Source organism: Dermacentor silvarum, chromosome 1 (assembly GCF_013339745.2).
Source record: "Dermacentor silvarum isolate Dsil-2018 chromosome 1, BIME_Dsil_1.4, whole genome shotgun sequence".
Lineage (NCBI taxonomy): Eukaryota > Metazoa > Arthropoda > Arachnida > Ixodida > Ixodidae > Dermacentor > Dermacentor silvarum.
In genome coordinates, this window is record NC_051154.1 from 67,682,398 (window position 1) to 67,704,735 (window position 22,338).

General features: G+C 48.0%; 1 protein-coding gene across 7 annotated transcripts in view; it reads left to right on the forward strand.

Moving 5' to 3' along the window:
• Window positions 1-22,338, forward strand: part of LOC119464960 (uncharacterized) — a 101,149-nt gene that overhangs the window by 10,589 nt on the left and 68,222 nt on the right. For 6 of the 7 annotated variants that reach the window (XM_049669034.1, XM_049669037.1, XM_049669025.1 and 3 more), the window contains exons 4-5: window positions 1,972-2,055; window positions 3,514-3,645. In XM_049669034.1, the coding sequence (XP_049524991.1) occupies window positions 1,972-2,055; window positions 3,514-3,645 (216 nt within the window). The remainder of the gene's footprint in view (window positions 1-1,971; window positions 2,056-3,513; window positions 3,646-22,338) is intronic. The other variant, XM_049669053.1, reaches the window with a different exon arrangement.

The following is a 22,338-nucleotide window of genomic DNA, read 5'->3' on the forward strand; positions in this document are numbered from 1 at the left end:
AAGTCGTGAGATAGATAAGAACATGAGCAAGCACGGCACTGCAAGATTGAACTATGTGACATGGGCATTAAAATGTGAGAACCAGCGAGAAGATTCAGAAGGCAACAACTTATAAATTAAAAAAATAAATCTTTTTGTCATGCGACATGACCGATTTTTGACTCGCCACACATCCTGTCTCGTTGTTTTGCCCCTGATGAAGACAAGTCCACTTGTCAAAACATTGGATCCAGAAACATCCTTTGTTTTATTACTGCTGATCACTTCGTCTCCATCTTCCTCTGATCTTCTGTCTTGTTTGGTCCTGTAAGCTCACATGTGAGCTGATGCCCGTGCTTGAAGACAATATCAGTTTCTTTCTAGATTGAATAACAATGGCATGCCATTGGCAAAGTCTGATAGGCCCTTTTAATGAAGTTTGGTTCTCTCTAAGGTACGTTGACGCATTGCCCTCTTCGATCCACATTACACTTAACCGCAAAAAAGCCGGACCATATCTCAACTTCATATGAAATGTTGTTTATGTGGTCCTACTTTCCTATGGTAAAGAGCTTCGACACACATCTCAGAGAGCACTAAGACTCTATAAAAATTATTAGCACTAGTGCACCTTGCAGTGCCCGGTAGTGTATGCCATTGCTATCCTATCTTTAAGCCTTTCTGTGCCAAGGATGAACCTGACTCGTCAGCCATTTTCTCCAATATATACCAATGAAAGGCCTCATTCATCCAGGGATTTTCATTTGTCTACTGAGTGCCACAGACGAGTGGCAGTCATTTTATCATTGTGGAGTGAATGCTGCACTACAAGATGGCGCCAGCATCCCAGAAACCTGATTTTTTGTGGGTACGATTGTGGCAATCGTACCCACAAACACAGCAAAAGTCTGGCTCTTGAGGGTTTTAAAAATGGCAGTGCATAGTTAGGTGGCTGCATTGACGATGGCCGCCTTTATCAGTTGCAGAATCTTGGTGTTTTTGGCCGTTTATTTTTTATTGACCTCAAGTAATCAATTAGACTTGGGAACTCTCTAATGATTTGTGCTTGAAGCTATAACTTAGTACCGATGATTGTGAAGAAAATTGAGCCTCTAGAAGCCCCTCTCTCGTGGACACAGCTTGATGGGAACATTTTGCCACCGGTGTCTCTGCAATTTCCTTTCCTCACAGTGCCAGGAATGTCACGACACATGGAGGACAACAAAACCACGATTGTATTCTGTTCCAAGAAATGTCAAGCTTTATACAAACTGTTTCTGTGGCCACGTCTACCTGCAGCTCAAAAACATGAAAACAATTTACTGTAATTTCATTTCATTTTATTAATTTCTGAAAGGGCCCAAGAACAGCTCTATGCTTTAGTATTGGTGCACTTGGGTTACACAAAGAACAGAAAATAAAAACATCAGTAATGAACATCAGAAAATAACAGATTAACTGCCGATATTGCAATAACAAAAGTTGTTCACAATAAAGCAGTCATAATAAAAAATTCTGAATTTTTGGTGCTTTGCTGTATAAAAGGTGGGCATGGAAAGAGTTAAGCTGACGTCTTCATTCATGAGCATCAGATCGCACGTGGAATCATATCATGTAAGAAAGATGCATGCGTGAGTAAAGCATCGGTCATATTGCATGACTGAGAGTTCTTTTTAAGTACACAGCAATTCCCTCCTTCCGAGTTTTGCTTTTTGTTGTTATTTTCAAAGTCTATGTCAGAGAATTGTGTGCAATGCTTGCGCATGTTTGTTTATAAACATATCAATTCTATAAAAATATTATTTGAGTGAAATGCCTAACGTGTGTTATCATCACCTACTCTTGTGTGGCTTTTCTTTTCTGGTCAAAGATGTTCTTTAATTGCTAGATATCATTACTGTAGTGTACAACTGTTTTATCTGGAAAAAAAGTTGTGATTTTACTTCTTCAGGCCATTAATGTGTGTTCACTAATACTTTACACCTTTTCTAGGCAACTGTTTACAAAATGTGTGCGTGGGGCGAGGAAATCCAGAGCATCGTCTCCAAGAGGCACCTTGCCGAAGAAGCAGCTTACGTTAGTATTTTTTTTTCTTTCATTTATCTCATTTTTAATGTCCCCCTGATTATTTTTATCCAGTATGAGTAAAACAAAGATATCTAGGTTTTACGCATGCTCATGTGTAATGATTTAACTCTGCCTTGATTGGGACCTTTGTAATGATGTGTTGAAAAGCGTACTGCAGTATCAAATATATTCAACCATTACGTGCCACATGGACAAATGTTTTCATCATAAGCGGTCATTTGTATCTTCATAGGATGAAGATAATTAGCTTGATGAAAGGAATGTGTATACATTGATTGGTGCGCATTATTTCTTTATTTATTGATAGCTTAGCAGTTACAGGCTCAGATGTTTCCTATCGCTCATAGCTTGAAATTTAGTCTTAACTATAGTAATGCTCATTGAAAACATCCTCACCCAACTAGACCGATTTCATGTCAAGTTTCACACTGCCCTGACTGCTGCAAATGATGTTGATAAGGGCACTCCTTACGCTGCAGAAAGCAACCGTGACTGAAAGCATGTACTAGTTTTATAGATTTTGTTAAATATTTCACTCCTGATAAATTAGCTTAGTCATTAAGATATAGACTGTAAGGATTCAAAGAAGACGAGGAGGTGATTCTGGTAGAGGCAGGGTTTAAACATTGCTATTGCACCTGTTGCTTGTCAAAAGTACACAATGTCATTTTCTGCTTGTTCAGTTTTGTTACCCCAACACGTCAGCTTTCATAAGTGCTCTGTATATAGTATTTTCTTCAAAATGCCTATAAAATAACCCACTGGCAAACCCTGCAGTTTGGCTGGCTTTGGCATTCCACTCAAAGTGGCTTTGAGATTAAGCAGAGCGGCGTGACACACATGCCCTCATCCCCCCATGTGTCTGCTCCCTTCCCAACAATCTTTCTCGGGTGGAGGAAGTCTCTCTCCGGAGACTTCGGGCCGGGGCGGCCCTTACACCAGCCGTCACTTGTACTTGGGGTCAACCGTACCAAGACATTGTCAGTGTCTGAAGTGTTCTGCTCCTGCATCTGTAGCGGATGCCCGCCATCTACTTTGGATGTGCCCTGGAACAAAGACAATTCGCAAAAGTGTTCTTAAAGGTGTGAAATTGAACAGTAATCAAGTAAAAGACTATGAAAGATGGATTATGGACAATGCATTGTATAAGTCACTGCTGCAGTATCTTCATGAAACGTGCCTGCATGCTTACATTTAACTCCATTATGACGTTATGCTGCGTGGCAACCCAAGCGAAAAAAAAAGAAAGTGACAAGAATTGTTGGCGTCATAAAGCATTACCAGGACTCGTGCACACAGGCTTGGAGCTTGATGATCAGTCTCCTGTATCAACCTGCGATGATATTAATTTTATTCAGATGGAATGTGTGATTTTAAATTGCAATTGGCAAAAAAAAGGAAATAAAAGCCATATCTGAAAAAGCAACGTTTTTTGGGTGTCTGCAGGAGTCCAAACGCATGGTGGCAGAGCTGCAAAAGGAGAACAGCCAGCTCAGAAACTACAATGACAACCTGTACAGTGATATCCAGTCATTGCTGAGCATCATAAATGTGGCACGTACCACAGGAAACTGGGAGGTGAGCACTTGTCTGCTAGACATAATGCTGCAATTCTGGGTTAATGCAAAGGTGACCTATATTTTAATCAAGACAAAACAACGGCTTTTAATTCAAAGCTAAAGGTTCTTTGTGATGTCACAATCACTGTTGTCAGCTTCTTGCTAAAGAGCAGGCAGAATGAAGATTCCAGTGCAGTGAAGCTTGAGGCTGCAAGTTAATTTGTCCTGAAGTGCTTCCATTTTTATCTGCTTACTGACTGCACTAAAATACTGCAGAGCTTGAAATAAGGGAAGTCAAATTGTGCCAAGTGTGATATAGTATGGCAGTTGCAGTATATCCATCTGCCCCTGGTTGAGAAATTTCTGCTGTGATTTTGTGACGTCAAGTGTTTGCTATAAAAGGTTTCTTGCTTTTTTGCTTCTTCTTTCTTTCTTTTTTCACTTCCTCAAGGCAATGCTGCAGCTGGTTGCAGTAATAAAGCAGTGGGGACTGGTGCTTCTCTTATAAGAGTTATTCAATAAAGACTGAGACTGATGCTCTGAAACCTTTATTTCTGAAAATTAATCATTTCCACTTTATACTGTTATACTCATGTACTCTCCAGTAAGTGGAATGCACCTGTCTCGCGGTTTTTGCCAAGCGTATAAAAATCTGTGAAGCAATCCTTTGCGAACTCCTTGAAAAATCGCTTCCCTAGCCTTGACTATGCCCTGTTCCATGATAGAATAATGCCACCATGTCAATTTAGGTCGTTTTTTCTCATGACATACAAAAAGAAGTCGCAGGGTGCCAGGTCTGGGCTGTAGGGTGGAAAATGGAATCTTTGCAATGTTTCTGCGAGGCAGAAATTGGGCAACTGTGTTCGTAACCTTGTGTGGCCCTAATGCTGTTTCCGCTGTTGCACACGTTCTGGTCTTTTTCATGGGATGTTCTTCCTCATCAATGTCTCAGAAACGTATGTGTAGTAGCCAAAATTTACTTTCTGGCCTCGAGGAATCAAGTAGATGTACACTATTCTATTGTGTGGTCGAAAAACGTGGTGGCCATTGCATTATGACCATTGCGTTTTTGGCCGGTCGTTGCGTTCTAGCCTTGTTTGAGTGAGACAGCCCCTTTTCTACCCAATGAATGCTTTGGCATTTCATCTCTGGGGAACAGTTGTATATAACCAGGTTTCGTAAGCAGTAATAATAGTCTTCCTTATATGATGACCTTCCTCTTCAACGCACTGTTCCCACTCAAAAAAAAAAAAACCTCCACCATATTGTTTTTGGACAGGAGTAAGGGAGGAGTGGGGGGGTAAAATGAGGTATCCATCGAGCACTGACTCTTGACATGCTAATATGTTTTTTCAAAGTTTTATGGGTGCCTCCTACTGAAATCTGCAAGTAGTGGGCGAGGTGTCCGACAGCAAGGCGCAATAGGTTTAGATTGTGACCACAGCTGTGTTAATTCATTTCTCAGAAAGGGCTGAAAGAGATGAACCATCCCCTACCTACAACTTCAGGTTATCCCTGCCCTTTTTATTGTGATTGCAATTATATGAACCCTTCAGGAAAATTTTCACCGTCGCTATGGTGTTCTGTATAAAGTCCAAGTGCGATAAGGTCCTATTGCACCCCATGCATTGTATGTGAGGGAAAGCATGCGAGGGTGATGAGCCAAGAAGGATGGTGGCTTGATGCGCACGTCTTCCCACTCAGCCATTCTTAGGGGTCATGTGATCAAGCGTGCACTAGGGTAGGAGAGTGTGTGTGTCCTTTATAGTAGCCTGGCTGTGGCTGCACATGGCTGTCCGCACGGCTAAGCATATACGTGGCCTGCGCACCATATCTTTGATGTAATCTGCGGCGGGTGCAAGGGTGAGCTGAAATGGCTGGTGGCTTCATGTGCACATTCTTCTAACGCGCCTAATGTTAAACGTCATGTAATCTCCAAGTTTCAGACATGCAGGAAAATGAGAGGCAATACGTTCGCTCTGCGCAGCGAGTGATAATTGGACGAAAATTCTTAGGCTGGGGGGGGGGGGGGGGGGGGCAGTTATAAGGAACTTCTGGTTTCTTGGATTTTAATGCAGGTTCATAACAGTGGGTGTTACTGATTTATTCATTCATATTGTAGACCATGTTTCAAGCTAACGAATTGGGGACATCAACTGGTGTCCCTTATCAGCCATTATTGGAAACAGGTGTAGTTTTTATGGGAAAGGACTATTTTTCATGAATAACCTATCAAGGAAGCTGTAATTTAAAAATGTCTGGAGGAAATAAGTTCTACATGCCTTGCCCCACATCTTAAATGTGGGGTACTATTTTGTGTGACCGAAAACATGTTCCAAATTGCATGTGAAGTTTGAAGTATGGATGCCTATGGAAGCTGTCAAAGTTTAGAAGTGATTTCACGCAGTCAAAAGCAATTTGCAAAGGAACTACAATGTTGTTTGGAGTATTCCAGGGACTTTTCAAACTTCAATGACTCCACTTTCAGCTCGTCTTTAACATTGTATCTCAACATGACCAAAAAGTTTTTTCCTAAATTTCTACCTTCACAACACAGTCACAAAATGAAACGCAGTATCGTAGATACAAGCCTGCAGGTGACTCAGCACATCTGGTTGGGCCATGGTGGAGTGCTTTTGAGCAACTAAGAGTGTATAAGATGATGAGATAACACAAGTTTAGAGTTCGATACCAGCACTCTGTAAATCATTTTTTCCCTTCAACTCTGCTCAGCTTACCTATTAGCCAGGGTGCACTTGGTGTTATGCATCACTGCTTTCGTCATTGCAGAAATTTCGACTATTAAAGCTCGTGGTGGTGCTCTTTGGCCATCATTGGCCATTGCACCATAAAACACAGTATATCATCATCGAAGCTCATGGGCACTACCTGGTTGTGGAGTGCTCAAATTTCCCTCATTCCTGCGAATGAGGGAAATTACTAGGCGGTCTCTGAGCTCTAGTAATGTGTACCATGCCATACAAATTCTTTTTCTGCATAACCGGCTTAAACTGTATTGCTTGTGAATGCTTTGGGTCATGGGCATATCAGCTGAATGATAAGATTTACTTAATTGCCACTTCCATTTACTAACACAATGTAGCACTTGCTTGAATGCCATAACTTACACTGGTGCAACATGAAATATTGCACCACTATCATTTTGTTGATGAGTTCCAAGAACGGCGAGGCAGCGTGGAGCACCGTCTCCAAAAACACCAGCGACCAACAGTGCGAGCAGAGCGGGCCGAACCTTGGCGATGCTGCTGGGCGGAGGCGCGTTTTCTTCACAATCGCCCCCGCAGAAAAAGAGCCATCCTGGCTACCTAATAAGTTGTTGGCAGAGGGTCATGGTAGGGCTTGAGACGCGCCACGTGGACGAGGTCACGTGCACGCCGGCGCATATTGTCAGATGGAGAAAGTGGCTCGATGAGAAAATTCACCTGGGACGCTCGCTCCAAGACGCGGTAAGGCCCTTCGTACTTTGTAACGAGTTTTGAGGAAAGGCCTGGAGTTTGGCAAGGAACAGCCAGCCATACAAGAGACCCTGGGGCATACGTGGGACTGGGCAGTGAGTCAGCGCGTCCTTCCTTCTGGCGCTGTTGTTCTTGTGACGTAAAGGTGCGCGCGAGCTGGCGGCACTCTTCGGCTTGTTGGGCAGCTTCGTAGATAGGTGGGCACTCGGAAGCGTCAGGATGGTATGGAAGGAGAGTGTCGATGGTATGCAATGGCTCCTGTCCATATAGGAGGAAGAAAGGTGAAACTCCCATTGTAGCTTGTATCGCGGTGTTGTATGCAAACGTTACAAACGGAAGTACACGGTCCTAGTTGCCATGATCAGATGCCACGTACATCGCGAGCATATCACCGAGAGTGCGGTTAAACCGTTCCGTGAGCCCGTTAGTTTGCGGATGGTAAGCTGTGCTCGTTCAATGAATAATGTGGCATTCCGAAAGCAGAGCTTTGATGACTTCGGAGAGGAAGGCGTGACCTCTATCACTGAGAAGTTCTCGAGGTGCGCCATGTCGAAGGACGAAGCGATGCAGGACGAAAGAGGCTATATCCCGCCCTGTAGCATTCGGTAGAGCAGGAGTTTTGGCGTAGCGTGTCAAATGGTCCACAGCAACTATGATCCACCAATTGCCATCCGGTGTCATGGGAAGCAGGCCGTAGAGGTCAATGCCTACGCGATCGAAAGGTTTGGCACGGCACGGAAGCGGCTGCAAGGCGCCAGACGCACGTAAAGGTGGTAATTTGCGACGTTGACAGTCAGGGCAGCACTGAACAAACTTACGTACAAAAGTGTACATGCCCCGCCAGTAGTAGCGATGGCTTATACGTTCGTAAGTCTTAAATACTCCGACGTGGCCACATTGCGGATCGTCGTGAAAAGAGGCACAGATTTGGGATCTTAAGCTGCGGGGAATGACTAGTAGCCATCTACGGCCTTCGGGAGCGTAGTTGCGTCAGTGAAGCAGCTGATCACGAATGGCGAAATGAACAGCTTGGCGTCGGAGGGATCGGGATACAGGAGTGGTCGATGATCCAGAAAGATAGGTGAAAAGAGAAGCGATCCACGGGTCACGGCGTTGTTCGGTGCCAATCGAGTCAAGGTCAAGAGATGACAGGGGTTCCACAGGCCGAGTCGGGAGGTAGAGGTGAACGGGACAGGGCATCTGCGTCAGTGTGCTTGCGTCCACAGTGGTAGACGATGCGAATATCGTACTGCTGGATTCGGAGTGCCCAGCGTGCTAAGCGGCCAGATGGATCTTTCAACTTGGCGAGCCAACAAAGCGCGTGGTGATCCGTTACCAGATCAAATGGGCGGCCGTATAAGTATGGGCGAAACTTGCCAAGCGCCCATACCAGAGCCAAGCACTCTTTTTCAGTTATGCTGTAATTGGCCTCTGCTTTTGTCAGTGTACGACTCGCATAGGCGACCACATATTCGGAGTAGCCGGGCTTGTGTTGCGCGAGGACGGCGCCAAGACCGACCCTGCTGGCGTCTGTATGCACCTCATTTGCAGCTGTCGGGTCGAAATGGCGAAGAATAGGTGGAGAGGTAAGAAGACGATGCAGTGTAGCAAACGCGGCGTCGCATGCAGGAGACCAGGAAGAGAGGTCCGCGCCGCCGCGTAGGAGCTGGGTCAAGGGCGACATGATCGATGCAAAATTTCAGAGAAAGCGCCGGAAATATGAGCATAGGCCCACAAAACTGCGTAGTTCTTTGACATTAGTAGGCTTCGGGAACTGAGCGACTGCACGAAGTTTCGAGGGGTCCGGTAGAACGCCTTTCTTGGACACGGTGTGGCCTAAGCTGGTCAGCTCCCACGCGGCGAAGCGGCACTTCTTGAGGTTCAGTTGCAGGCCAGCATTGGTGAGACACGTCAAAACATGTCGAAGGCGAAGTAGGTGGGTCGGAAAGTCAGGCGAGAAAACCACGGCATCGTCGAGGTAACAAAGACACATAGACCACTTGAGGCCACGCAGCGTATTGTCCATGAGTCGTTCAAACGTGGCAGGTGCGTTGCAAAGTCCAAAGGGCATCACATTGAACTCGTATAGGCTGTCAGGTGTAATAAACGCCGTTTCCTGGTGATCGGCTTCAGCCATTGGAACCTGCCAGTAGCCAGAACGCAAGTCTAGGGACAAAAAGAATTCCGCGCCCTGAAGGCTGCCAAGGGCGTCGTCGATGCGCGGCAAAGGATAGACGCCCTTGCGCGTGACCTTATTCAATCGACAGTAGTCAACGTAAAAGTGGATAGACCCGTCCTTCTTGCAAACGAGAACGACAGGAGATGCCCAGGGACTGTGAGATGGTTGGATAACGCCACGGCGTAGCATATCAACGACTTGGTCGTTGATGACGTGACGCTCGTCGGCAGAGACTCGGTACGGTCGTTGACGCAACGGCTGGTGCAAGCCGGTGTCAATGTAGTGCTGCACTTCCGATGTTCGAAGGAAGGAATCTCTGAAGTGATGTAGAAGCTGAAGAAGCTCGGAGCATTCGGCAGGGGTTAGTGTAGTGGCGATGGAACCGGAAAACATGTCACTCGACGACTCATCATGCGTTGAAAGGGCGAGGAGTTCGTTTGAGTCAAGATGGAAAGATTCGTCTGGCACAGTAACAAAGAACGAAGAGTCAAGCTGTTCCACGCGGCCGAGACATTTGCCGACAAGCAACGTAACTGACGCAGAAAGCAGATTGTACTTAAAGATATTGATGCCGGCGGCGATGTCAAGCGTTGCAAAAGGCAGTGGAATGGCTTTGCGACTCATAAAGATGTCAGATGGCGTAAAGAAGACCGTCGCATCGGTGACGGCATCGCAGACGACTGGGACAAGGGCAAAAGAGCCAGGTGGAATCTCGGTGTCCTCACGCACGACCAGTTTAGGCGGCTGATTAAGAGCGTCGTGGGATGGTGCGTCACACAGCGGCGAAATTTCAACTTCAGCTCGTGCACAGTCGATGACGGCATTATGACGGGACAAAAAGTCCCACCCCAGGAGGACGTCATGTGAGCAGGCAGGAAGAACAATAAACTCGACAATGTACAAAACGCCTTGTAAAAGCATACGGGCAGTACAGGCTGCGAGAGGTGTCATGTGCTGCGCGCTTGCCATGTGAAGCGACAGTCCAGACAGCGGCGTGGTCACCTTGCGCAGTGAACGGCAGAGTTTGGCGGCTATAACAAACAGCGGCGCTGGTGTCCACAAGCGCAAAAGTAGAAATACCTTCGACAGATATTGCGACCATGTTATCAGGAGAAGAGCGAGGACTTGGGCAGTTCGAAGATGGCGCGAGTTCTTGCCTCGCGAACTGCGGCGCTTAGTTGTCCTGGTCGGAGGGTGCGGGTTGGCGACACATTGGGGAGAGCGATCATCGACGAGGAGATGGGGATCGGCGCAACGGATATTCAGGGAGGTCAGAAGAAACGTAGCGCTGGGAGGGACCCGGGGCTGATTGGCGCATGGGCTGACTGCCACACTGGAACGGCCGGGCAGCGGCGTTGGGAGTTGGAAGGCGACGGCGGCAATAGCGAGCGACGTGTCCAGGCGTGCAGCAGGCGTAACAGATGGGACGATTGTCAGGCGTCTGCCATGGATTGCTGTCTCTCGGCCCGGCCCAAGAAGCAGTAGGAGCGGCGGGTGGTGCAGACTGTTGCAGGATCGAGAAAGGCGGCTGGGGAGGCCTACGCACTACCTGCGCATAGGTAGGAGGCACGGCAACAAGCTGCACTGTCTGCGCATACGTAAGAGGCGCGGCGACAGGCTGCACTGTCTGCGTATAGGGAAGAGGCGCGGCTACAAGTGGCTGGTGGTGAGCGACGGGAACAGCTTGTGCGACTTCTTCGGCAATGACAGTACGGAGCGTCGAAGGCAGACGACAGGACGGCTCCTGAGTGAAGGGGACCAAGGAAAGTTGACGGGCAACCTCCTCGTGCACGAAGTCCTGAATCTGCTGAAGCAGTGGAGAGTAATCGGAAACGGCAACCAGACTCGCTAGCGAGTCGGCGGTAGACAGAGGCTGCCGAGTCAGGGTGCGTTGCTTCTTCAGCTCTTCGTAGCTCTGGCATAACATGACTACTTCAGAAACGGTGCGCGGATTCCTGGCCAAAAGCATCTGGAATGCGCCGTAATCGATGCCTTTGAGGATGTGCTGAACTTTATCAGCTTCGGGCATGGCGGCGTTGACACGTTTACAAAGGTCGCCGACGTCTTCAATGTAGCTAGTGAAATTTTCACCAGTCTGCTGTGCACGGGTTCGCAAGCGCTGTTCAACGCGTAGTTTACGCACAGCAGGTCGACCAAACACTTGAGTGAAAGATGTCTTGAAAGTAGACCATGTCGGGATATCGACTTCGTGGTTATGAAACCAGAGGTGGGCAACACCAGTAAGATAAAATATGACGTTGGTCAACTTCGCGACGTCGTCCCACTTGTTATGCGTGCTCACCCGTTCATACAATGTAAACCAGTCCTCCACGTCTGTTTCATCTGTACCGCTGAAGACCTTCGGATCACGTTGCCGAGGAACCCCGGTGCAGATCACGGGCTGGGGCGCAGGCGCCGGCGGGTCGGTGTTGTCGGTCATGATGGGCGGAAGCGTTCAGGTTCGAAGCTCCAGGGTGCAAGTGGCGGGGGAAATCCAGCAACCTCCACCAATTGAGAAGAGGTTTATTGGCAGTGTCCTTCAAGGACGGTACGAGTTCCAAGAACGGCGAGGCAGCGTGGAGCACTGTCTCCAAAAACACCAGCGACCAGCAGCTCGAGCAGAGCGGGCCGAGCGTTGGCGATGCCGCTGGATGGAGGCGCGTGTTCTTCACACTACCTTCATTTTCAGACTGAAATGCTCACTTTTGTTTCAGAGCGCTCCAGCAGTGCCACAAAGTCACTTTAGAAAGAATTCAAGCTTTCAAAGTTTAGTGCACTGTAACTGTGATAAATTGCCTTTGTTAAACTTATAGGAATTGGCTTTATGATCATCAGCCTACTTTTATGTCCACTGCAGGACGAAAGCCTATCTCAGAAATTTCTACGAGGGGCGTTCAATAAAAATTTCCCCTGACCCACTTCCTGTGGACCGAGAGCAACGAAACTTTGCAGATTTATTAGTCCTTCTCTACATAGGTGCCACCCAGGGACACACACTTCGCCCATCTTTTTTATGCAACTGTAAACACCTCGCTTGTAGAAGTCGACAGGTTGCTCCAAAAGCCATGTTGTGACTTCAGAAATCAGAGTCTCATCATCTGGAAAATGCTTGCCCTTCAAATATGACTTCATTGTTGGAAAGAGGTGGAAGTCCGATGGTGCTAGGTCGAGTGAATAAGGGGGATGCGGCAGAATTTCAACGCCTCAGCAGCGTGCTTCTATCTGGGCAACATGTGAGTTGTGAACTGTGGAATTGTCTTGCAGAAGGCGGACACCATTGGTGAGCATTCTACGTCTCTTGCTTTTGATGGCCTCCCGCAATTTCCGCAGCAGTACCCCAGTAATCGTGGCACCCTTTACTAGGAAATCCATCAAGACTACTCCGTGCTGATCCCAAAAGATTGTGAGCATGACCTTGCCCGCCGAGGGCTGGGCGCGTGCCTTCTTTGGAAGCGGTGAGTCCAAGTGCTTCCATTGCATCGACTGGACTTTAGTCTCCGGATTATAGTGACGGACCCAGCTTTCATCCTGTGTAATCACTCTGTTGAAAAAGTCCTTCCTGGTTTCCATGGCACATGGTCAAAAGAGCCTGGGAACATTCGACTCGTTTCTACTTTTGGAAAGGTTTGAGCAGCCGGGGAACCCAGCGAGCCGATCCCTTACGCATATGAAGATGGTCCTGAATGATTTTTTCCACAGACCCCACACTAATCCTAACATTTTGGGCTAGGTCTCGAACGGTTACGCGGCGATTTTCCAAAATGGCGGCCTCCACTTGCTGGTTGGTGTGTTCATGGATAGCGGAGTGGGGTCGCCCTGCAATCAGAGCCGTTTCCCCCGAAGTCTGACCAGGGGCGGATCCAGGTTTTTTCTGAGGGGGGGGTCAGCTTCTGTCAATGATAATGATGATTATAGTAGCCTTTCATATTTACCGAAATTCACCGTTTCTGCTCACGATAAACCGGCGTTTTATACATCTAGAGCACCTGTAGCCCACCATGGTGGCTCAGTCAGCTCAGGCGTTGCGCTGCTGAGCACGAGATCGCCGGATCGAATCCCGGCCGCGGCGGCCGCATTTCATGGAGGCGAAATGCAAAAACGCCCGTGTGCTTGTGTTGTAGTGCACGGTAAAGAACCCCAGGTGGTCAAAATTAATCCGGAGCCTTCCACTACGGCGTGCCTCATAATCAGAACTGGTTTTGGCAGGTAAAACCCCAGAAAGAGGAAGATCTGTAGCGAAGCCAGATATCCGTTTCACCGAAATTATAGGAAAAGGACGTTACCCAATACAGCCATGTGCTCGGTGGCTGTGCCTGATAATACAGGGTGTTCAAAACTAAGCTTTATGCTTTTCTTGAAATTAGGCACTGGGAGGCACGCGAAGACCGCCTTTGCAAATAAGTTATAGCCAGGGGGGCACAAAGTGAGATGATAATAATGACTGTGAGCAGCCCAATTAACTAAAATTGAAGAATTATTTTTGTCGACTGCAGTAAGTGGGTATGTTTGTATTGAAAACTTAGAGGCAGTCGTGTTTCTTACTGCAGTCAATAAAAAGTTAATTGTTCAATTTTAGTCAATTCGACTGCTGACAACGATAATTATCATCTCACTTTGTGTCCCCCTGACCACATATCTTATTTGCGGAGGTGGTCTTCACGTGCCTCCCAGTGCCTAATTTTAAGAAAACCATAATGCTTAATTTTGAACACCCGGTATATCTAGCCTGTATTGTTTCCTAAAATAAAATTTGGGATGATCTGTTGCAGGTTCGTTATAAATGCGTAAGCGCGGGTCCGTCTTTGGAGTTCTGTTGGGACACCTTGTTTTCCTTAAGGAGATTCTTTGTGTTCGGCTGAGACACCTTCATTTGTTTGGAGGTCCAACGCGGCAACCACTATGCTGGTTGTTTACGATATGCGAATCACCGCGTATGAAGACTCACGACGCCACCTACAAGAAGAACGATGTGGTGTAGTAGCCGAGAGTGCGAGCCAGCGTCTTCATGTTTTGTTTCCCACGCGACGCCATCCTTTCACACAAGGCATGCATCTGCTCCCATTTCTCTAACCACGCGACGCCATCCTTGGCCCGCACGCTGGCGTTGGCCGCTGACGTCACTTCGCAGCCGCTGCTCGAGACTTCGCCCCGCTCCGCGAGAACGCCCACTCAGATAAACGGATCCAGTGGCTTTGATCCTACTATGCTTAATGTACGGCAATAAAACTGCGAAGTTATAATGAAAAACTTGTAGCGTACGAACAGTACTGTGCTCGTACTCAATATTGTCAACGTGTAACTGTGATCACAATGAGTGCTACAGTTAAAAAAAATTTGCCCATGCGTAGTTTTTAGTTTAGCTGTTAGTTGTTATTATTTATACAGGGTTTGTCCGAGAAGTAATGTCAATGATTCGATTAAAAACAAATTATTGATCAGATTGATACAACACACTAAAATGTTTCAAAATAGGCTCCTCCTGCGTCGTTACATTGCTCCTAGCGAGATTTCCAACCATCGAAGGCGTCACGGTAGGCCTCCTTAGGAATGTCCTTTAGAGCCTTGGTGCAAGCCTCTTCGACTTTGCCAACTGTAGCGAAATGATGTCCTTTCATGGGAATTTCCAAACGCAGAAAGAATAAGAAGCCTGGGAGAGCCACGTCAGGACTGTAGGGCGGCTGGGGAACCGTTGGCATCTTTCAATCGGCCAGGAAGCGGGTCACGAGGTAGGCAGTGCAGGCTGCATGGTGCGTTGTCATGGTGAAGTTTACAATCGCCCCCGATATCAGGCCGGGTGCGATGAATCCTTCGTTTGAGTCGCTTGAGCACTTTCACATAGAATTTGTCGTTCACGGTTGTGCCATGGGGTACAAACTCATGGTGGACAAGGCCACTGATGTCAAAGAACACAATCAGCATGGTCTTGACCTTTGACTTGCTGATTCTGGCCTTCTTGGGGCGAGGGGACGCCAAGCTGTGCCACTTGGCACTTTGCCTTTTTGTTTCGGGGTCGTATTCAAACACCCAAGTCTTGTCACCTGTGATGACATTGTCCAAAACGTGGGGGTCACTTTCGCACAAGTCCCAAACCTCCTGGCACGTTTCAACTCGGCTCGATTGTTGGTCGTCCATTAACATTTTGTGCAAGATCTTCGCGCACACTTTTCGCATCTGAAAATTATTCGTCAAAATCTTGTGAACGGTACTTTTTGGAATGTTTACTTTCTGTGCCACTAAACGGACACTCAAACGAGGGTCTGAGTACAAAACATCTCTCGCGCGTGTCACATTTTCGTCGGTGATGGTTGTTGATCGCAGCACAGCGCGGGCTTTATCGCTGACCTCTTCTCAACCTTCTAAAATGACCGTGTGCCCCCGGTAAACTTGACGTTCTGACAAACAATGATCACCAAAAGCTGTCTTTATCATAAGAAAAGTTTCCACTGCAGACTTGCCGAGTTTCACACAAAACTCGATGGCAGTCCTTTGTTCCAACGAGTGCTGCATTACGGCTTGCACGGTAAATGAAAATGAGTTGACGAAAAACCTTGTCCTTACTCTCCAGATGGTCGCAGACGACTGAGCGACAGCGCGTGCTTAAGCTAACTTCCCCCTCCACCAATCCCAACTGGTCTAAGCGCGCTGCGACGTATAGTCGCTTAATTCACAATATAATCACTGACATTACTTTTCGGACAAACCCTGTATATGAACACTTCAGCAAGTGATCTCTTTCATTAAGCAGGTTGGTCGCGGAACTGATGACAGGCAATGAGGCAACCGATGACACACCAAGGGGCAACTAAGTTGATCAGGCGCGAGAGCGCTCGCGCGGACATCGGCGTGCTTGGCAAAAGGGATGACCCCTCGTTAATTCGATGCCACCGATGGGACGAGTAAGGCACCGCCGGCGCCAGGAAGTCCGAGGTGTTCATGAGAAAAAATAACTACGGCAACTTCGCGACACCACACCCCGACGGAATACAACTAAGCTTGTGAGTGAGCTAGCTTTACTTCTACATGGCTGATATCACTGGTACTCGCGAAAAATACTTTTGAAGAATGCTGGTGGCCATATTTTTTTGCGACAGGGCCATCCCCCTGTCAGTGAGGGGGTGATGCAGAAATCTGAAGGGGGGGTCAGGACATCTGGACATCGCCCCTGGATCCGCGCCTGAGTCCGACCGCATTTGAATTGACGATGCCAGTTCTTCACTACATCATATGATGGGGAATCCTCCCCATAAACCTCTTTTATCTCATCGAACATCTCCCTTGGAGTGCGGCCTTTCAAGTACAGGGACTTGATGACTGCTCTGTATTCCACTGCATCCATTATCACACCTCACACCGCTTCAGCACTGTAAAAGAAAGACCGTTAGTAGTTCAGAGTTGCACATTGGCACATGACCTATAGTGACTTATATCGTTACACATGCGCAGTTTCAGCATCCAGCAATAAATAGAATTGAGTCAGGGGAAATCTTTATTGAATGCCCTTCGTAATTACCCCTGTCCTGTGCTATCTGTTGCCTCAACTGCACTTCCCTTCCCTTGGCACCCATTCTGTAACTATAATGGTCCACTGGTGTTCTTCCCTACACATTATATAACCTACCCAGCTCCATTTTTTTCTCTTAAGTCATATAGAATATCAGCTATCCCAGTTTGCTGTCTCATCCACTCCGCTCTCTTCCTGTCTCTTAAGTTGCGCCTAATATTTTTCGTTCCATCGCTCTTTGTGCTGTCCTCAACTTCTTCTCAAGCTTCCTTGTTAACCTGCAAGTTTCTGCCCCATGTGTGTTAGCTATTTCACAAGCTGCTTGCTAGCACCCCCTACCTTGTACACCGCGAACTGCGGCTGAGACGCGTCTATTGTGTGGTGGGATTTTCAGTTGAGTGAGAGTGCGCGTTCGATAGTGCGACGACGAGGCTGTGCGAGTGTGAGCGCAAAAGGACCATGTGCGTGTTCGACTGACGCTATGTGAGAGTTTATGTGCGACCAATGTGAGCCCCTGCGTTGCTCTCTGTGAGCACTCTTCCTTTTCTTTTTCACTTAATAAACCAAGTTTCATTCAATCAAACCACTGTGACCTGTGAGACGCGGCTGTCTTCAACACCTCAGAAGCGGGATTACTAGGCCTAACGAACTGAGCGGCACCATGAATGTAAGGGAAGTTCGGAGTGGAGACACCCCAACCGACAGCGGCAACGAGAGTGGTGTTACTGGTGAGACTGTGCGTGAGGGGGTTTCTTCCACGGGTACCGACCAAAGTGATGGTGTTACCGTGCGCGAACTATTGAACGCCCGTGTGGAAAAGGACCGCGTCCTAACGACTTTGTTGGAACGCTTGACTCCGTCAGCGACGCCACAGCCCATGTCCGCGGGAACGCCCGGTGGAATCGCTGCGTTCCAAGTGATGCCCGACTTAAGCAACAACATAACAAGCTTTAACGGTTGCGAGGACGCACCCTCAGCAAAGGATTGGATTGAAAATCTCCGTACAACTGCGACGCTGCACAGCTGGCCTGAGTCTTTCATGCTTGAGACCGCAAAGTCCCGTTTGACCGGACCGGCGAGAGACTGGCTGCGTTCGAGGAGATCCAAAGTCAAAACTTGGAGCGATTTTGAAGAGCGTTTTCGGCGAACCTTTGTGAGCCAGACGCGTGCGGCGGAACGCTGGCGCAAAATGCACGAGCATGTGCAACAGCGCAACGAAAGCTCGGTGGACTATTTGCACACCAAGGTGCGGTTGTGCAAGGAGGCGAACTTGGATTTCCGCCGTGGTTGCTCAGTGGCTATGGTGTTGGGCTGCTGAGCACGAGGTCGCGGGATCGAATCCCGGCCACGGCGGCCGCATTTCGATGGGGGCGAAATGCGAAAACCACCCGTGTACTTAGATTTAGGTGCACGTTAAAGAACCCCAGGTGGTCCAAATTTTCGGAGTCCCCCACTACGGCGTGCCTCATAATCAGAACTGGTTTTGGCACGCAAAACCCCATAATTTTTGGATTTTTGGGACACTCGTGCGCAGGTAATCACAGGACTACGTTCGAAACAACTTAGCACGATGTTGCTCGGAAAAAGTCATGAGGACGACGACGATATCCTGCACGACATTCAGGAATTCGAGAGGATCGAGCGTGAAAGGCAAGAGTTTTTTGGTTCAGCGCGTGACCATAGAGCGGCGAGCAACGAAGCACGTGCTACGAACGTGAGCGCGCTGCATACAAGAAAATCCCTCGAGGAGGGAAGTACCAAGGACAGGCGACCCCCTCTGACTAACGAAAAAGGAGAGCGAAAGTGCTACAACTGTAGCCAGTACGGACATATAGCGAGAGACTGTCCGCAACCAAAACGACCGATGAAATGTATCCTCTGCAACAGAACAGATCACACGCAGCGTCACTGCAAGGAGGCACTGCAGCGCAACGAGGCGCACACAGTAACCGAGCCAGTACATGAAATCAAGAGCACAAGCGTTTGCTGAAGGAAGTCATTTTGAATGGAAAGTTCACTGTCGTTGGACTCATTGATACAGGCAGTTCTGGCTGTCTCCTGCGTGCCTCCGGAGCAGCGCGATGTGGCATAGAAATCGTTCCTGAGACAACAGACCTGTATGGTTTTGGAAATAGCACTGGTGCCTGCGGCAAAAAGCACTGGAAGGTGCAGGGCTGATTTATGCATTGACAGTGCTTTTGCAAAGGACATACATATCCTTGTAGTTCCAGATGAAGCTCAATCTGTCGATTTACTGGTCGGAAGGACATTCACAGAGTTGCCTTACATCGCGTATACAAGAATTGGAGGTTCTCTGCGGTTTTGGCATTGTAGTGACGTTCCATACGCTCATCGGGCGCCCTATGAAAGTCACCAAAGAATGCAGCCTGTGGACCAGGGTGCAGCCGTTATGTCAGAATCGGAAAGCGTGCTGATTGAAAACAACATGAAAAATGCTGCATCGGAAGAAAAGACCCCTGCGGATGATAAACAGGAGGACGAAAACTCTGCTGCTGAGGAGAGCAGTGATGATGAGGAGCCAAAGCTTGGCCTGCTGGACCAGCCGCTGGAGCTGTCAGGTTCTCAGCAGCGCAAGAAGGTTGAGCGGCTGGACGTGAGCTTCCGCACAGCGGCACGCGAGCGGCCCCCACCAGAGCAAGGAAAAGGCACACCACTGGGTGACTGCCCCCGCATCGAGCACATCATCAACCGTGAGCGCTCAGAGAGTCTCAAGGTTTTGCATCGACTGCTCTTTGGCCGCCCAGGAGTGCCATCCGAGATCAAGAAGAATTTGCGCAAGTTCAGTGGGTTCCCTTTTGAGAAGGACTCTGCAGAGTATGTGAAGAGACAAAAGATGGTCGCAAAGCTCAAAAAGACTGCCCACAAGGACTTGCTGGGTATGCTTGACTTGGAGAAGAGTGGCACGGTCGAGGAGTGCACGGATCGCATTCTCAACTTCCTGCTCAAGCCCTTTGATAACAAGAAGCCCCTGCCAGCTACCAAGAAGGGAAAGAGAAAGTCTATGACATCGGCTTCCGCTGGCAAGTGCCAGACCAAGAAACAAAAGACGGCAACTCCCAAGGCAGAGAAGGGGAAGGCATCTCGAAAGCGGCCTGCAAAGAAGACCAGCACTCCTGCCAAGCGGAGGAAAGTAGCAAAGAAAGAGGAGTCCGACGAGGACAAGTCTGACGAGAAAGAGGTGCCTGTGCCAACTGAACGACAACCGATACGGCGTTGCAAAGTGAACGTTCGACCAGAAGCGACTGATTTAGTCATCTATGCTCGAAGTATTTTGTGCTTATCAGAATGCTTTAAAAGAGATGGTGAGGTGTTACGCTCCAGTTCAGAATTATTTAAATTCTCATCTAGCTTATTTTGTTGCATATTAATCCTGCTGTTATTCAAGCTTGTGAATTGTATTTGTGGAGTGAATCATACTGTATTGCCCGTCATCACCACAACAGTGAAAGACCCAGAGCACCGAGATTGGGATGCTAAGCTCAAGTATGTTCAATGTAGCTTAAACAACGCTGTGAGTAAGAGCTCGGGAAAGACCCCTTATGAAATGCTGCATGGTTACAAACCCGTCTTTTATGGTTTAGCCCTGCAAGACGAGAAAATGGACGGTGAAGACGCTTGGAAGGACCCGAGTGAGCTCAGAGAAACTGCACGGCAGCACTTGCTAGAAGAACAAGCAAAAAGGAAGCAAGCATATGACACCCAGCATTATCCTGCAAGGATGTATGATGTGGGCGAAGTGGTATTTTCGAAGACAGCGCCCCAACACACGGGAAATCCAACTAAAACACAACCCAAGTACAGAGGCCCCTTGGTAATAACTGAAGTGTTGCCTGCAAACACGTACAGAGTGGCAGAGCTCAACAAAAACTCTCGAAAGAGGTACGCAATGACGGCGCACATTTCGCAATTGAAGGCGTGGTCATCGACAAGTAAAACGTCTCATCTAGACGACGACGAAGCGTCAGATGAATCCAACCACCAACTTGACCAGAATCAGTGCGACGAGCTTTTTGCAGTTAGACGCCCACGCAGGCAACGAGTAGTACCTGCCAGACTACGCGACTGTATACCATAAGACAGCTAGCGTTCTTGGTATATGTGTGTGTGTGTGTGTGTGTGACTGCGATTATCTTAACGAGGACGTTAATATTTCAGGACGGCCGAGATGTTAGCTATTTCACAAGCTGCTTGCTAGCGCCCCCTACCTTGTACACCACGAACTGCGGCCGAGACGCGTCTATTGTGTGGTGGGATTTTTAGTTGAGTGAGAGTGCGCATTCGATAGTGCGACGACGAGGCTGTGCGAGTGTGAGCGCAAAAGGACCATGTGCGTGTTCGACTGACGCTATGTGAGAGTTTATGTGCGACCAATGTGAGCCCCTGCGTTGCTCTCTGTGAGCACTCTTCCTTTTCTGTTTCACTTAATAAACCAAGTTTCATTCAATCAAACCACTGTGGCCTGTGAGACGCGGCTGTCTTCAACATGTGTTAGTACTGGTAAAATGCAGTGATTGTACACTTTTCTGGAATGGCTTAGTCTCATAATTAAGCCTAGTAAACAAATTTTTAATAAGCTGTCGGAGCGCTCTTTTACTAAATGAAGGGGTTACAAGGTTCTGTATGTAGTTGCCCGAGAGTAAAGTACACTGTAATGGCAGCAAAGGCATATCTGCTGTGTTCTTGAGCTACCAATACAGTGTATGGTCATCTGCCATTTGGAAAGTGGCGTCAAAATACCACAGAGTATCAGAATGCATGTGGAGACAGTCATTACTCTCACTAAACCTAAGTAAAAGCCCAGAAAAGCTAGCTAACACATGCCACTTGCTTATGTTAGTGCTTTGTTGCTGCATTTGGAGCCCCTAAATCCCTCTGAGCTTGAAAGTTTGTTTAGGTATATGTAGTGGAAGCTGTGTACCAATCTGTAATCAACATGCAACTGTAAGAATTTTTTGAAATAATGCCGTAATGGCAAAGTTACAGGTGTTTGATTGAAAACTACAGTGTAGACCGCTTCTAACGTAAGTCACCAGTGTCGCGAATGTCTGCACTATAAGCGGTACCGCACTATAAGCAAAACATAGCAATTATATAGACACTCCAGGCGCATTTCTGCCATCGCTATTACCGTGAGGTTCCGTATAAAGTCCAAGGGTGATAAAATCGTTGCCGTGCGCCGTATGCTGTATGTGCGAGTGAAAGCATGCGAGGGTGAGCCGGCGATAGCGGCGCAATCTTGCGCACGCAAGGGAGGAAAGCGGAAATGAAGCGCGCCATTTTCCGTAGTGTGCAAGGCTCCAGGGGGAGGGTAGGGAGGTGGGTGTGCTGTTCTAGTCCGGGGAGAGGGCGGGGGGGGGGGGACTCAACTCCGGGCGGCCCGGGCAGCCTCGCGCGCCCGCTTAGTCCATCTGTATCTTAGTCCTCCATTAGACCTCCTGTCTCTTGAAAGCCATCTGTGATGGGGGCACAGTCCACCGTGTGCTGTCTTTTCGTGACTTTGTTCGCGTTGATGTGAGATGCAGCACGAAGGTCAAT